The sequence below is a fragment of the Canis aureus genome, chromosome 26, assembly GCF_053574225.1.
Source record: "Canis aureus isolate CA01 chromosome 26, VMU_Caureus_v.1.0, whole genome shotgun sequence".
Classification (NCBI taxonomy): Eukaryota; Metazoa; Chordata; class Mammalia; order Carnivora; family Canidae; genus Canis; species Canis aureus.
Window position 1 is genome coordinate 14,933,942 of NC_135636.1, and position 18,032 is coordinate 14,951,973.

The 18,032-nt window shown below is 40.9% G+C and overlaps 1 protein-coding gene across 2 annotated transcripts in view; it reads right to left on the minus strand.

The window, feature by feature from the left end:
- The window catches only part of SPTLC3 (serine palmitoyltransferase long chain base subunit 3), a 149,335-nt gene that overhangs the window by 45,645 nt on the left and 85,658 nt on the right, over positions 1-18,032 (minus strand). For both annotated transcript variants that reach the window (XM_077872196.1, XM_077872195.1), the window contains 2 exons: positions 9,557-9,662; positions 1,136-1,355 (listed from right to left, as the gene is read on the minus strand). In XM_077872196.1, the coding sequence (XP_077728322.1) occupies positions 1,136-1,355; positions 9,557-9,662 (326 nt within the window). The remainder of the gene's footprint in view (positions 1-1,135; positions 1,356-9,556; positions 9,663-18,032) is intronic.

Genomic DNA, 18,032 nt, shown 5'->3' on the forward strand with positions numbered 1-18,032 from the left:
GCTGTTGATGCCATCTGCATGCACTGGTTTGGGGCCTGGTGTGCCTCCTCGGTGGAGCCAGCATCACTGCCACAAGTTACTTTGGGACAGGTGTAGGCCCACATGAGATAGCTATCAGGATTTGGATACAGGGCAGGCAACCGACTTCTTTATCTATCTCTCAAATCCAGGTTTGAATTTTTCATTTTCTCTTTCTCCCTCCCTTCCGTCCTCTTTATAAATTTCTTTTAAACATTTATTGGTTTATATTGAAAACCCCCCTAGAGATGTTGGCCATAAAACAACAAGGATAACACTCAATAGTCTGATCCCATCAGATCAGAATTTTAAGTCATGTAGATAGGACATAAGAAGGGCATCTTCTGGCTCAGTTGGTGTAACATGCGATTCTTGATCTCCAGCTCATGAGTTTGAGCCCCACATTGGGGGTAGAGATTACTTAAAAATAATTAATTAATTAATTAATTAATTAATAAAATCTTTAAAAAAATATATGAGAGGGTGACAAAAATTGACCTGTGGCTTATCCAAAATGTGGGAGAGAATTATTTTGCACAGAAAATCTCCTTAAAAGGCATGATATTGCTACAATTTTTATTAAAACTCTTAAAACCCAGAACTTGTAGCACAAGGCCAACCTCATTAATATCTGACCTTTGCCCACTGTTGCTGTTATCTGCTTTATGTTTTTTCATGCCACAAAAACCAAGCTGCTCATAGTTCTGTAGCATCCCCTTAGCATTTCTGTGGTTTGGTATACATTATTCCCTCTTTTTGAAATATACCCTCTCCCCATCATTTGCCTATAGGAATGATATTTATTCTAAGACTCCTTAGATACTACCCTGCAGAGTTAACAACCCCTCTTCTTGTATTAAGTCTTTGCCTGTGTACACTGCCTGTGTTGTCATTTTATTATAATGGGATTGCTCATCACATGCTCCTCTTCACCATTTGAGGGTGAGTTCCTTGCTATTCTGGGCTTACTTGGCTGTGGACCCACTGGATCTAGGCTGCCATGATTTACTGAGGTATGGTGAACTGCACTGAACTCTCATGGAATCCAGAGCAGCCCTACAAACTGTGTCGCCAGAGCATTCAGGTTTTAAGTAGACACAGGGAGTCCCTCTCTTACCTTCCTTCCAGCTATGTAACCTCCTGCAGCTCCAAAGCTTTTGGTGAATGTGCCCATAAGCACATCGACATCTCGAGGGTCCAGTCCAAAGAATTCTACAACACCCCGGCCAGTTGGGCCCACGGACCCAATACTGTGAGCTTCATCTATGTAGAGGTAAGCCTTGTATTTCTTCTTTAGAGCCACGATCTGGGGCAGATGCACGATGGAACCTTCCATGCTAGGGCATAAGGAGAAATGCTTGTCATTTGTGTATACTTTCCTGGGAAGCTCTGTAATGGTCTCCCTTCCAATGCGTCTCAGACATCGTGCCCTGACACCAGTCAGCGGTGACAGGGACATGCAATTCCTTTCTTCTTACAGCATATTTTATTTGGCTCAGACAACCCTCTCAATCTTGTAAGGTTAATTTGACAATATTTTCCTTGAAAAAAATAATTTATGTTCAACAGATTTCAGTGCTTTGAGTTGTTATAGCTAATTACTACGTAAACAATTAGCTCACCGCACTGTTGATCAGTTTATTCATAAAGGCAGCTAGTGTAACTAGACTGACCTTTTTTGGATTCTAGGTATTTTGATCATTTTAATTGAATTACTTTACAGTAATCTGTCTTTTCAAGCTTGCTGCTGTCTATTTGACCAGTTCTATCTGACCTAAATTCAGTGCTTGGATTGCCAAAGATCAAAGGAAAGAACTAAAAATACATAACAGAACTTTGCTTAAGACACACAGTATTAATGAAAGCACAAGAGACAGTTCTTAGGCTGTCTTGTTCAGTGCTCATTGGAAGTCAAGGGTATCTGGTAGTGACCCTTTTTTTTTTTTTTGACCCTTTTTTTCTGTTCCTTTAGGGAAATCTTCTCATTTTTGAGTGAGCATCAGAATCCCCTGCATGGTTTGTTAAAACACAGACTACTGCTCCCCCCTCACCTCGTTGCCCCCAAGTTTCTGATTTAGCAGGTCTGAGATGGGCTGACAGTCTGTATTTCTACCAAGCTCCCACTTCTGGTTAGGGACAGCACTTTGATAACCACTGCCGTAGATGAACCTTTTTGTTTTAGCCCTAAGTGTTTAATTTTTTCATGGTATTGTAAGTTACAAAAACCTCTTCAGGTCCTTCAGAAAAGGGAAAAATGTGAAGTAAAGAAATAAGTAAAATTCACATTTACATGGCACCTTTGGAACTCAGTGGATGGAAAAGAAGTTTTGGCTTTAATCAGTTCTCAGAACACTTTGTGGGCTGGGTCTACACCACACACAGTTTTGACTGCCCTGACAGTTGAGTTCTATGAAAACACACAGACTCTCACCCTCACCACACAAAGGAGCTTGTCAAACAACTCAAGCAACCCTTCAATTGAGTTCAAGAAGTAATCAATTGATGCAAACAGAAAGTTGAGCTTCTCCCTTCTTCCTATTTAGTTTATTTATTAAGTTTAATGTATTACAAAAATAAACTTAAATGTTAGGTTGATTCAGTCAAAACAGTCCGGCTGGTTGTTCAGTTATCCAGGCCCAGGGGTACTGGTTTGGAGGGAGTAGGATGACCATCAAGTGTAGCATTTGTGCTTTTGGCTTCTTTAAAGGACTTTATTCTGTAGAGCAGTCTTAAGGTCACAGCAAAGCTGAGCAGAAGTTACAGATTTCCCGTATACTCTGTCCCACATAGGTATAATCTACCCCATTATCAACATCCTCTACCAGAGCAGTCCATTTGTTACAAATGAACCTACACTGACACATCATTGTCACCCAAAGTCTACAGTTAACCTGAGTGTTGCCTCTTGGTGTTGTGCATTCACTAAGTTTGGACAAATGTATGATAACCTGTATCCATCATTATGGTATCTTACAGACGTTTTTTACTGCCATGCCTTTTCATGGCTTGAGAGTTCATTTCTTTTTAGTGCTAAATAGCATTCCATTGCCTGGCTGGACCACAGTTTACTTATTCATTCACTGACTGAAGGACATTTTGGTTGCTTCCAAGTTTTGGCAATTAGGAATAGAGATACTATAAACATCCATGTGCAGGATTTTGTGTGGACATAAGTTTTCAACTCCTTTGGGTAAATACTGAGGAGCATGATTGCTGGATTGTATGATAAGAGTATGTTTGTTTAGTTTTGTAGGAAACTGCCAAACTGTCTTCCAAAGTGGCTCCACTATTTTGCATTCCCACCAACAATGTATGAGCCTTTGTGTTGCTGTGCATTCTCACCAGCATGTACTGTTGCCAGTCTTCCAGATGCTAGCCTCCTAACAGGTGTGTAGTGGTATCCTATTGCTTTAATTTACGTTTTCCTGATGACATATGATGTGGAGCATCTTTTCTTATGTGTATTTCCATTTATATGTCTTCTTTGGTGGAGTATCTCCTAAGGTCTTTTCGATCAGGTTATTTGCCTTCTTACTGTTGAGTTTTAAGAGTTCTTTGTATATTTTATATAACAGTCCTTTATCAGATGTATCTTTTGCAAATGTTTTCTCCCAGTCTGTGGCTTGTCTTCTCATTCTCTTGGCATGGCCTTCCACAGAGCACAAGTTGTTAATTTTAATGAAGTCCAGCTTATTGCATTTGTGTTTTTCACAAGGTCATTCTGAATGGCTATTTTCAGATTTTAATGAAATGGAAACCAAATACAGTCATCTTCTCTTATATAAGTTTGTGAATAAATTCCAGTAACTTCTTTGATTAACTGCTTGTTAACATGGTTTTCACTGAGAAGGCACAGCTATCTCACTAAGCTTAGACTGTAGCCACACCACTTACCAGCTGAGGACTTGGGCATCTCACATGATGTTCTCTGCTTCAGTTTTCTCTTATGTCAAGTAAGCATGATGATGGAACCCTCTGTATAAGATCTTTCTAAGGAAGCCTAGAAATAGAGTTTGTAAAGTGTCTTGGCACATAATGAGCACTCATTGGGTTGTTCTTTTTCTTAGGAGGAGCTTTCGGAGAAATGTTTGCAATGAGGCCTGACTTGAGAAATTGTGAGCCCTACACAATGCTCTGGGTTGAATCTTCTAGGAAAGAGGCATATGGGTGTCATACATAATAAATGGCTATATTCCCTCAGCATTCTAGGATCTACTTCTCATCTTTAACATGTTATAAGTTGGTAACACAAGTATGCTAAAAACTTGACATGTCACAAATAGCCATTCTTTGTTCTGGAACTGAATTTGGCAGGAGCCAGAGTTAATGCTGAACAGTTTGCAGACACTCAAGGCAGCTAATTAGCCATCCTTTGCTGGGGCTGGTCTAGCTGATGTTAGGAGTCTGCCCACCTGGTTTATATTTCTTTCTCCAAGATTAATGACTCTACAGTACTGCTGATTTCTGGAGTTACTGCAGGGCACACGTGAGTCCTAGAGAGAACTCAGCTTTTATAAAGAGTTATATTCACTCACACTAAGTTTTCATTTTCTCAATGTGACCAAATTTGAATTGAACCTTTTCCTAAGGAGGATAATGAGATTTGTGCATGCAAGAAAAGGTTATCTATGTTGTTCCTGTAAATCGCTGTCAGAAAATACAGTGCCAAAAATGAAAAAGAAAACAAGGACGGTGTTTTATTTTTTCTTCTTGAATGGCAAGTTGTGCTTTCTTTTGACTTCAATTAAAGAAAAACAACTAAAATATAACTATAGGTAGAGATAATTCCACCACTTAATTTGAAGCTCTGTGCAAGGACTTGAATTAGTCTTAAACCAACAAGCTGGTGAACAATTTCTTTATATCTTTTCTGTTACATAATGTATTAGCTAAGTGACAAGACTCTTTTGAAATTTCCTTTTCATCACCTTCTCCTCCACATATAAAGCATATTATCCATTGGCAGGATTGGGAATTAAACTACTGGTATGTCAACTTACATGGTGGAAAAATCTCCTTGGTGGGCCCCAAGTACAATCCAACAAAGGAAAGAGGGTGAAAAGAGCTAAGACTAATTAAAAATAAAGTATTTTCTTTTCCTTTTTTCTTTATTTGTTTAAACCATAGGTTAAAGTTCTCAACCCTTAAACTTACACTATTTTGTGAAGGAGAATGGCTTATACCCTTAGAGAGAATGGAATTCTGAGACTTAAACATTTGTTTACATATGTATTTTTTTGGAAGGGCTGTTCCTCATACCTTTTATTTTGAAAGTTATGGGTTCCAGTTATGCTACTTTATATCCCAGGTTATCTGGGAACCCCTGCCCTTCTCTAGTACATTTTTTGAAAAATTTTGAGATTTCTCAACCACAATGAGTCAACTAACTAGACTTTTCAGAGATACAAAACTAGAAAAGTCTGACTTTAAAATAATACTTAAAAGAGAATGCAGATGACAACACTAAAATAATACTATTGTACTTTTAAGCCCCAAATCATGAACTCACAGATTTTAGATTTTAAGTTTCAATCTCCCTATTTTTAGGTAGGTAAATGATGAAGGCCACATGGATGACTTTACATTTTCTATGTTTACATCCTCAGATGGGGACACATGAGTGGAGTCTTCTGTTGATACTGGGCCTCTGTCCCAGCAGGGCTACCTGGTTTGAATCCTGGCTCTCTCTATTTCCTCTCAGTTATCTGTCCTGGCCCAAGTGTCTTCATCTTCACAGTAACCTCAAAGGTACCAGAGAGGTTTACTCAAGGTCATACATGTGAGTGATGAGTAGACACATAGTAAATGTGAGCTGATACCCATCCTCCAGCTGGGTAAAGAGCAAACAGCTTCACTAATGTAGAGAGCTTACTGTTTTCCATGCAGCAACTTCTTCAGTTAAAAATGAATTTAATGATGAAGATAGCTGCTCTTGGTTGTGGGCTTACTATGGGCTGGGCTTCTGCCAAGAATGAGATTCAATGATCCTACTTAATACTTACAAAAGAACCCTATGAAGGGCACCCAACTGTAGGTAACAACACTAGGATTTGAACCCAGGTCCCAGGCCTCCTTCCAGATCCTGGGTCCTCCATGTCCTCCTTTATATAAATAATGAGACTTAGATGGTTTATGGATGGTGACATTATTATTGTTACTATAATTATCATTATCATAACTGCTTTTGTGGAGTTTAAGGATTTCTTAGACTTAGTATCTGGCTTCTTTTTTTTTTTTTTTTTTTTTTTTTTACCTTGATACCTGCCTGAAACTGTCTGATTTGGCAGACTGCTTTTTTTTATGAATTATGAAAAAATTGACTTATGTGAGGCATTTGTTGTGGGGAGACTTTGCCCGTGGTGGCAAACAACAGCAATAGATAAAAACAAATCTGGGAGTGAAAAAACAAAGGAGGCTTTGATTGATGTCAACAAGGTATGTGTCCATAACACATTGCTAAAAAGTAGAAGTGCATTTGTGAACTGTTGATTTCACATTCCTAACCCTGGCTCTTTGGTAAATCTTGTGGGAAATAATTTCATTTTTTGGTGATAGCGGCAAGTGAGATCATCTACTATGGTCCAGAACTCCAGTCTAGGTTATCTTTATTTTACAGATGAGGAAAATGAGGCCCCAGGAAGTACCAAAGCCTGTCTAAGAAATGCCCTGCTTCCTAGCTTCAAATGAGCCTTTTTAGGTCATAATTTCATTTAAAGACAAGATTCTGTGCAGATGAGGTAAAAGAAAGCTCTCTGTGAAGGGAAGTCCATGAAGAGTGGAGGTTTCGTTGTATAAATAAATGTCAAGCTGATTGAACCACTGTGGCAGATTGCCTCCAAAGATGGCTGCCTTCAAGTCTTCCCATCGCTCTAAACACAAGCCAACCCTCCCATCAGGAGGTGGGCTCTCTCCCCCTTCTCCTTGAGTCTGGGTTGGCTGGCCTTTTGCCATCCTTTGACCCATCGTGCTTGCAGAAGTGATGCCATACTGGTTCTGGGCCTAGCCCTGAAAAGACTGACAGTCTTTTCCTGTTTTCACTCTCTCAGAACATAGCACCATGTTGTAAGGAAGTTCTGGCGTGATTGCTGAGTGAGAAGAGCCTATAGACAAAGCACCCCGGAGAAGAGAACGGAACAAGGTACTTCTGTCAACAGCTAGAACTCAGTGAGGTCATTTTGGATGTTCCAGATCCCAGCTCGACTTCCATCTGAAGGCAACCTCTTAAATGACCACAGCCAACACCATGAGGAGCAGAAGAACTGCCCAGTCGATCCAGGGAACCCACAGTGGTATGGGAAATAATAGCTCATTGCTGTGTAAGCCGTCATGCTCTGGGTGGTTTGTTACATGGTATTAGGTACCAGAGCAGGCACCATTGCTCGTGAAGCCCTAGTGCTGGTTTGGTGCCTTGTTGGCTTGGAGCCGGAAGTCCACACCTGGCTCTCCTGTCCTCCTGAGCTTGTGGTAGGACATAGGCCCCAGCATTAATGAGCCCTGCTGCTGGAATGGTTTCTCTGTGTAACTGATGGGAATAGTTGACAGTAAAATGCTGGTGGTCTACTTAACTTCAGCCACGATCAAAGTACTTAAAACACTACTTTCCTTTAGTGGAGCCAAGCTTTGTTTATTTGAAGTTGGATTCTGTCAACTCTGGTTCACCCAATCTGCTGTCCCTCAGCTGATCCCTGCTCCTGCGAGTCCAGGCATGAATGACAGGTGTTTAGATAAGGGCTCCCTTCCCAGGCTGGCAGCTGGCACAGATCACACAGGGAGAAAGACCTGTGCTTGAGGTTATGACAGCCCAGAGTCCATATGCGATCATTTCCTGAAAGTAGCAAGTTCAAGGCCAGTGAATAATTAATGAAACTGAATTATTAATTGAAATATTCCACATCAGGGTCTTTCAACCTCAGCACTGTTGGCATTTTGAGCAGGCTGATTCTCTGTTGTAGGGGCCTGTCCTGTGCATTGCAGAATGTTTAACGGCATCACTGGCTTCTGCCCACTAGATGCCAGTAGTACTCTATGGCAGCTGTGACAACTAAAAATTGTCCAAAGTGTCCAGGATAGGGGAGGGTTGAGGGTAAGAAATCACCTTGGTTGAGAATACTGCTCTAGGGTGATCCCAAAGACTTCATAAATAGGACACTGTCTGGGGCTGACCTGAGGAGATACTGATAAGTGATGCATAAAGTGGGCTATTCGAAATGCCAGCTCTGCAACTATATGGAAGAACTGGAAGCACCCAGAACAGTGGGCACTGGGGAAAAGGCTGAGGGAAAAAACAAGATGGTACCTGGCTTATTATTAATAATAAATAATAATATTATTATTATTTTAAATTTAGGAGAAAGCACTTATTTTTCCCAAAAGGGATGGAGACTTTTCTTCTGTTATCCATTCATGGAACAGAAATGATGTGCACTCTGGCTAAATCAAAAGCTCCCTCTGATCTAAGTCTCCTTTGTAAGCCACACCTTTCCTTGTGGGGAAGTTAAGCTTTCATTCCCTTACATTCAATATTGTTCACTTTTCTATAATTATAAGAAACATCTCCCTTAATTCTCTGAACATTAGGATTGTTTGAGAACTTATTTAAGGAGGCAGCCCTCTGAGGTAATGTTTCCTTGACTCAAGGACTAGGGCATTGGACAGAACAGCTTGGAGGCAATTTCCATTTCAGCAATGATAATCAATTCAGACAGAGAATGAAGCCCATTCCATCACAATGTGCCTTGTAAAAACTCTCAGTGACTTGGTGGGTGTTTTGTCTGCTTGGCTTCAAAGCAGTGGGAAACTGACCATACCTTCAGATGCCAAGTTCAGCTGCTCCCACCTCTGGATCAAGAATTGCCTTTGAGGTTAGCCTTAACCTTGTGGAAAACGTGCAGGCTTTTTGTATTCTAATGCAAACAATTGGCCAAGTTCAGCAAGCAACTGGAGTCTAGGTGCACTGCCCAGTTAGAAGCCTCTGGGAACCTATCAGCAATGCCATAAAGGCAAGAAGCATTCTTTTTTTTTTTTTTTTTTGAGAAAGAGCATGTGAGCCAGGGGCTGGGGAGGGCAGAGAGAGAGGGAGAGAAGAGAATCTTAAGCTCAGGCTTGATATCATAACCCTGAGATCATGACCTGAGTGGAACTCAAGAGTGATGCTTAATCAACTGAGCCACCCAGCCAACCCAGGCAAAAAGTATTCTGATATTGAATAATCCAGCCCCCATGGGTCTTCAAAACTGTGAGGCAGCCAAAAGTAGCAGAAAGAATCAATGCAAGTCAGCAATGCCTTGTGATGACCATTCTGAGGACATCTGCTTTCACAAGCATCCAGCCTCTGAGGTGTTCTTCCATATGTTTAGACGTTGAAAAGACAGGTGACCCAAGGCCTGACAGCTATACATTGGTAGCTCTGGCTCAGGTCTCTTCATAATACGTTATATCCAAGTCATTTTTCCATTGAGCGAGGAGAGGTCAGACTTTCCTCATTTGTCAGCTTGCTGGGGGACCTAGTGTGTTAAAATGTCCCTGGTTATTTCCATACCTGTAGATGCCCTCCACTAGGATGAGAATCTTCTTCCAAGCTCTGCGGACTCGAGGCTGGCCGTAGATTACAGCATCTCTCAGGAGCTTCTCTAGGCTTTGCATGTCTTTAAATAATAGCAAAAAAGAAACTGAGTCATGAGAAGGTTTTCCTTTTCCTCTCCCATTTTCTTTTTTGAAAAGGCATCAGATTTCGTAGGCTCAGTCTCAGACCTGAACTTTTTCAGAGAGAAAGATCAGAATCAGAGAACACCTGGGGGGAGAGAGGCTTATATTTTAGTACAGTTTAATTCTGACAAAATGACTAATCAGGTTTGTATAGCACGCAGAATAAACCGTCACTGGAGGTGCATGGTTTCATAGGCCCTTAAAAGGCTCTGTTCTCCTGCTTCAGCAGAGACCGAAACATGGGATAAAATGCATCCCATGGGCTTTGTTACCAGGTTAAAATTAACTCAGAGAGGTATCATTAACTAAGGCTCACCAATTGTTTCAGCACAAGCATGTTAGAGTTTAGTTGAGTTTGTACACTCTGAGACCTGACCTTCCATATAGTCCAACTTCAGAGGCTTCAAAACTTTAAGTTAGGGGAACAATTGGCATTCCTTGGCAAATTATTTGGAAGCATCTGGACACATTAGTAAGTGCTCGCAATTACTGAGCCTTATCTGCATTCTGGGCATCCTTCTAAGCATACCTTTTGTAAGAACTCTTCTAATCCTTACCATGACCCTGAAGAGGAGGCACCTTCATTTTATATTTCAGGAAACTGGGGCACAGGAAGGTCTGGTAAATCTCCTGATCACAACCAGTAGAGGCAGGATTTGAACCTATGCAGTCTTGTACCATGCCCCACATTCAGAACGACTATCTTCAACTGCCTTAAGCGAGAGCTGTTGTCCCTTCTTCCCAAGCTCCGTGGTCATGTAGAACAAGGAAGGATGGATGTCTGCTAGATTGTTCTTGTTAACTTGTGATGCCAAATATAATTAATAGTGACTTTTCATTTATATGCAATCACATGTAGATGACTGGGCTTTGGTTGAGAGACCACTGGGAAAGACTGGTCTACATTCCAGCTCTGTGTGTGTGTATGTATGTGTGTGTGTGTGTGTGTGTGTGTGTTTAACCTGCAAAGCCTAGAGAGAGAGAAATGGCAGAGGCTCATGTGCATGTTTTTTAGACTCATTATATTTCTACTCTATTTCTTTGTACTTCCTGAGCTGTCCTTTTTTGAGAATCTGACACTGAAGTACTTTAGATCTAGAATCTGATTTTAATTTGAAAAGGTGGAGATGCTACTGAACAGCTGACCTGTTACATAATGTTCTCCAGGCATTAAAGACTCCATTAAAAATGCTCACAGGGGAAACCCAGCAGAGATAAATGTAAAACAGTACAATCAATATTGGTTTGGGCCAATAGGCCAAAGAACAGGTGAGCCAAAGAAACAGCTATTCGTTGGGTTATCACTGGTCTAGGCTCAAGTTAGCTGAGATTCTCGGTTTCAATGGAGAGCTCCGAAAGTTTACCTTTTCATTCCCAGTCTGCAGTTGGATCTATTTTAAGGGTTTCTTTATAGTGCTAGTTCTCGTGGACGATACTAGTGCCAAATCAATGTGTTTTCATTGAATTGGTTGCCTTCCCATGGAAAAAGAAGGAGAATAACACTTTGGATATCAATAGAAATTATTAGAAAGGATAACTGCTTCATGTCTACGATAATATTTCTTTAATTACCCGTGTTTTGTTTTAAAGACAGGCATACATCTTCGATCTTCACAGATGTAGTGAGTTTTAGTGACATGACATTATTACCCACTAGATGGCAGCCAAGGAAACAAAAAAACAGCTTTCTTATTTTGGGAATCTCCAGTATAATAAACCTTCGCCTGAATGGACATTTTGCTTTAGGCTGGGTTCCTAAGATGTTGAAGGAACCTTTGTGATTAAGGGAAACAGCTCCTTTTTCTATAATCTACTGCAGACCTGTTAGTCTTTGAGTCGAATGAAGAGATGTTGAATCTAAGTATTCCTGTTTAAAAAGTGTTTTTCCTTCTGGGAATTGGAATTTATAAGTTCTTTATACAGAAATGACACATGATGAGTGTGGTCCCAATGCCATAGTAATAAAAACAAATCCAAGTGAACGAAACTAGGAGTCATTTCAAAATAAATATTCTAAGACTTGAAAAATCTGATATGCAGAGATAATTCTATTGTTTATACAATCAAATAGGTCACATACATATTATAGGCTTAAAGTGCCTGGGATTAGGCTTAAAATGAACACCACTAAAGAAAATAGAAGATTCTCCCCATTCTTTTTATAACAAGCAGGACAGAAGGATAGAGGACAAGCCTTTAAATGGCCCCACGATGTATCTCATGCATTTTGCAGATAGAAGCGAGAGGAATCCCGGTTCCTTCTATGGCAGGGAACCCATCCTGTTCCACTTGAATAGAGTTCCATGGGCATAGGGTTTGGTGAAACGTTACAAAAACCCTGGTGTCCACACAATGGGATTCTTGAGCAGAGGGAAAATCAATCAGTCTTTATTTCCCACCTTATTTCCAGTGAGCAGGAACTCACTGATCCCTTAGAAACACAGAAGCTAGGCAGAGAAAGGGATGACTTCACTCATGTGGAATTCTGGACCCATATTAATGTCTGGAAGCTTCTCTTTGTTTCTTAATGTCTTGCTCTATAATGCTACAGTGTATAGGTAACAGACCTGTAGGATTCAGGGGTTTGTGGTTTATGTTCTGCAGGACTTGTAAGGGTCTGCTGTTTCAACAAGCCACATGCTAACATCTGCAAGGGATTTTTAAATAATGCTGCTTATTAAAGAACTTATATTTGCATTCTGTTAATCCTCATGACACCTCTAAGAAGTAGGAAAGAAGGATTAGGTTTTTATTTTTTTCTGATGAAAGGTTTGTAAAACCAACCAAATGCAAACAAACCCGTTTCTTGTTACTTCTTTAAAGAAAATTCTGAGATATGGAAATTCACATAAAAGAATAAATTTGATGCCATCAAGGTGCACATACACAGCACTATTGTACAATATCATTCTAAACTTACTACATACTATGGACTTGTAATTTTGCCACAAGTTTGGTATCAGCAATGCCTTAGACACGATTCACCACCATCAGGCTGACTAAGGTGATTTCCTTTGGTTTGTGAAGGGCTGAGAAGAGTGAGCTGGCATCATGAGTGATGAACATTTAGCTATTAAAAATGAAAGCATGGAGGCCACATTCTGGTGATCCGTGCAAAGCAAGTCCTGGTCTGTCACAGGAATGGCTAATCAGATTACTGAATTGCTAAATACCTGAAATGATCCAACGAGGTGCCAAAAACTACAATCAGGCTTAGGTGACAAATACACTTTGAGAGCCTATTTCTGAGCCTGTCCTTAAATTCAAAGCCCTGATAATATCAGCAAGCCTCTGGGATCTGGGCAAACTGCAGATAATGTACTGTGAAGAGCAGGTGCAAGGAAACATGGAAGCCATCATCTTCAGAAAGGAGGTTGGGTGTAGTTCAAAGAGGGTCTTTCTGAAGATATGAAGTTGATATTTCTCTTCTTTCTGGCTCTCCAATATAGTAATAATTTTATTTTGCAACAGCTTTCCTCTTCATCTTCTCTTGTGCAATTGACCTTTTGTTGAGACATGAGTGCTTCCCTTATTGCCCATCCCTCAATGGTTTCCCCCTCCTCTGGATCCAAGGCCAGTCGTTGTGGTTATGATGAATATCAACCTCTACTTTCCATATGGTGCTCAATGTGGTTGATGGTTCATACTCGTCCTTCAAAGCTCCACAAAAACCACCTCCAGGTGCATTTAGATATACCCTCTGCTTCCGTATTCCATGGAATGCGCACCAAAAATATTTTCCTGCATGCACATGATAGGCATCCATCAGATATCTCTTAAATGAAAAGATGGTTGCATAATGAAGGAATGCTACTTGTTACTCTAAGTCCTTGCTCCCCATCTGTTCCCCCATTCTTCTTGTTGCTTTGGAGACACTCAATTCATCCTTCCATATTGAGTCAAAATGTGAAATATTAAGCAATATTACTTAAGTAACTGTGAACAATGATAAATAAATTATTCTAACTTTTAAGATGGTGATGGGATCACCATCACCAAAGAGATATGCACCTCTTTAGACTTTAAGAGAAAGCATGATCATAATGACTAACTTTGGTAAGCAAAGAAAATGTTTTTCTCAAAGTCACATTTATGGAGTCTCTTCCTCATGAGATCAATGAGGGAATCCCGAATGCATTGAAAATTTGGTACATTAAGTTTTACAGTTTGGGTAAATATTTTGGTTCAGATTTTCTTAATAGCTCTGTCAATATGCAGGCAGGTGTTGAATGGCCTTTAGGCAGGTTTGAGAGAAGCAGGGTGATCTCCTTGCAAGAGTGCAAAGGCAACTGGGAGCAGAGGGCTGAGCTGAGTTGAGGGTAAGGCAGGTGCTAGGGGCAGGACCTGTGTACCTGGAAAGGGGATCATACCAGCAGCTTCTGACCTCAGAGACAGGAGATAAGGTCAGGAATAACCTAAAGCATGGGAACAGAGTATCCTCAGGCTCTGGCCCGATATAGCATGTAGGGCTCTAGTTCTCTAGGGAGAATTAAACACAGTACTGAGTTGGGATCTGTAAGCACTTGAGGTCAGTGGAGGAAGGTGAGATATGATTCAAGGAATGATGTGGGAGGCTCAGCAGTCAGTGCTGGGATCCTGCATCTCAGGTCAACGGCAACCAGAGCGAACCCTAGCTGCATCTGTCTAACCCAACTGCCCCGCTCAAGGAGAGCTGCGTGGGAGAGCAAGGCTCCTGCACTTCACCAGCCACGGGGAGGCAGTGGTGAAAAGGGCTGGGGAAGGAGGTAAAAATGCTTTGTGCTTAAAAATGGGAACTGGACTCAGATCTCCTCAGTGTAAATGTCAGCTCTGACTCTTACTAGTTCTGTGTCTCCTCAGTACTCTGTGTCGATTTCTTTGTAAAAAGGAGATGATGCTAGTAGGTGCCTTGTGTAGTTATGAGGCTCAAATGAGTTAGTACATGTAAAAGGCTCATTACAGCAAGAGTTCAATACTGTTGGTTGCTGTTAAACATATCGAGGCAATCGCTGTGTTTATTAAAGAGAACAAGCCAGATCAGGAGTCCAAGTCAGACCGTAAGATCTGAAAAGTTGTGGCTCGTAAAAAGTCATCTCAGTGCTGTTTATAGGTTTGACCTTGTACTCAAATAGCACTGCTGAGCCCTCAGAGGCAGAACTGAAGAGTTTTCCCACAAACCATTACACTCATTCTTCTGTCTCCTCTTGGCCTTTAAGTGCTTCTAGGTTCTTCTTCTCCACTTTTTTTTTTTTTTTTTTTTTTTTACCAGCTGCTCCAAATTCTTGGCCTGCCCAGGCCTCTGACCCCATGGCAACTCTCCCAGCTGAAAATACTGCTTTTCCTCTCCAAGACAAGTTTAAGAAGCCCTTCGTGACACCCTTGAGGACAAGATTGCCTATAGCCTCACTAAGTGTGGTCCCACCCCAGCAGAATCAGCATTACCTGAGAGATTGGCAGAAATGCCAGAGCTCAGGCCCTACTCCAGATCTCCTGAATCAGAATCTGCATTTTAAGCCCCCACCCCCATCCTGCCCCACTACTGAATTTGGTGTATGTTAGTCTGAGAAACATTGTTCTATAATCTAGGTCCTATGTAATTATCAGTAAAGTGAGCGGACTCAGAGAAAAAAATATTTTCCCAAATCTCTGGAAGAAGATATCAACTTTTCCAGAGAGTTAACATTTATCTAGGGTTTGAAGGCCTGGAATGCCAGAGCTGTTAATACACAGCTGGGAGGATGTTTACCAAAGGCATCCAGGTGCCCCAGGGAGCTGAGGCCCACTTGCTCAAAATGCACCAGAATGGTGATTGTCCCTGCTTGGAGCTGACTCCTTAGCTTCAGCTATGAAATGTCTAAAGAGTCTGTTTTGTGGTACCTGATGAATCGCAAAGGCAACCTCAGACCTGGCTATTTCACTGAAGCTGCCCAAGGACAAAATGCAAGGAGATATTCTTAGCACTTAGCCAGAGGAATTTAGAGGGTCAGCTTTAGCATTCTGAATTAAAATTTAGGCTACTAGCAGGATAAGCCATCACACTAGATTGATTTTTACACAAGGACCCACAGCTCTTTGGGTCCTACATATGCCCTGGCAGTAGCTGGACTTAGCTAGCAGGTCAGAGCATTAGCAGATGCTGTCCAGGCCCTGCCTATATCCCTCAGCCCACCTCTTATTGCAAACACAGACCTTTCTTTGTCCATGGGCTTTTCTCCTGGCTGTGGAGGCCATACTCAGCCTGAGCAGGAATAGCCTCCAGCCACCCACAAATGGGAATTGGTGTATAAATAACACAGTGCCCCCACTGTAACACTGGGGGCGCTGAGGTATGTAACACTGAGGGTATGTCTCAAGTGAGATAACATTGAGGTATGTCTATACTGGCACCCAGAGTTTCCTAGGAGGACTCAGCTCCAGTTTTCTATTGTGGTAACTTGCTTGACAATACACTCTTTGTGGGTTGCTTTTCCTTCTTTGTCTCTATTCCCCACTCATCTGCTGGTGCTTCCTGGGATCATATCCTACATAAATGACTTGCATTCAAACCCTTGTTTCAGGCTCTGCTCCTGGGAAAAATGAATCAAGAGAAGAGCAACACACTTGGGTTTAAATTTTGACTTTTGCCATTTATCATGTGTGATATTGGGCACATCATTTAATCACTGTAAGAATCAATTTCCTCCTAACAAGTAGAGATAATGGAAAGAACTATGAATATGGGTTTTTGTTAAAATTAAATGAACTGATTATGTAAAGGGCTTAATATAGTGCTTGGCTCTAGGGAATGCAGAGTAAATGATAGGTACGGTCTCATTAATTGTCAATATTCACTATCCAGGAAGAACTAATCTATGGTGAAAAAGAAGTCTGGTATCCGACTTTGAATTTAGTACTGCTAAAAATGCACTTCTGATTCCTTGGAGAGTTTCCCTGGAGAGTAGCCTTTGTGTGTTCCAATTTTGTTCCCTTTCAGAATTTTCCTTCTGTTTGGTCTCCTTTGATCCTTGTTCTGATTTTGTGGGAAACTGAGAAAGAAGTGAGGAATAGCTTCAAATTAGTTGTCATGCATGTTCACATAGGATTCAAAGCTTATAATGGTCTGAATAGGTTTAACTGTATCTTAGGTATATTTTTTACCCACACACCATTCAAAAATTCAGGGCCTGGAATTCTGATTTACATACAGTTGCTGTAAATAACAAAGGGTATCCTCTGGTACTGATTTATATAAAATAGGACCTCTTCTCCTCCAAAAGTCAGGGTAGTATCTTCAAGATGTAAGCAGAAGACACATGTAGAGGAAAGCCCAGGAGAGCAGAAGTAGAGAGTTGTATGAAATCTCATCATCCCGATATTTAAGAACATTCTGGTTGAGGTGGCCATTCCTAAGAACCTGTCTCACAAGTTATTGGCTTCCATCTGGGCTGGTTGCATGTCTCATACACACACAAGAAGGCAATTTAGTGTCTTCTACATCTTCTTTACATTATCATTCCAATCTGTGTGGATGCACATTAAGGATTAAAGCATCATTGTTTACTGAGGAATTTAGTATTATCCTGGGAATAGCAAAGCAAGAAAGACAGCCAGCAGCAACTGATTCCTTACATATTGTGACCTCATTTAATTCTTCCCCTTCTATACACCATCTCATTTCTCTCACCTTTCAAGGAAGCAAGTCATTCAAAAGACCCTGGAAATACCCCTGCTCTCAGAAGTGGCTGTTTTTCTGATGTGAGCACAATAGCTGGGAAAGAATGCCCATTGCAAAACTAGTAAGCATGCTGGCGAGTGGGAACAAAGATTTTGTGTGTCTGAGAATAAAAGTATATTTGTTTACTTTTGGGCTGTAAGAAATTAGCACAGATCTATAGCTCACAAACAGCAGAGATTTATCTTACAGTTCTGGATGCCAGAAATCCAAAATGGTCTCACCTGGCTAAAATCAGGGTGCGGGCAGGGCTGCTTTCCTTTCTGGAAACTCCAGGGGAGAACCATTTCATTGTCTTTTTCTGGCTTTCAGAAGATTCTGGCTTTCCTTGGTGCATGATCTTCCACTTCAAAGCCAACAGTGACCATCAGCATCTTTCTAACACAGCATCACTCTGACACTCACTCTCCTGCTTCCTTTTTTACATATAAGGACCATGTTACACTGGACCCATGCAGACAATTTCTTTATTTTAAGGTTAGCTGTTTAGCAATCCTAATTCCATCTGCAACTTTAATTCCTCTTTATCATATAATGTAATATATTCACAGGCTTTGGGGATTAGGACAATGAACAATTTTTTTTTTTTTTTTTTTAGTAGGTTCAACACCCAGCATGG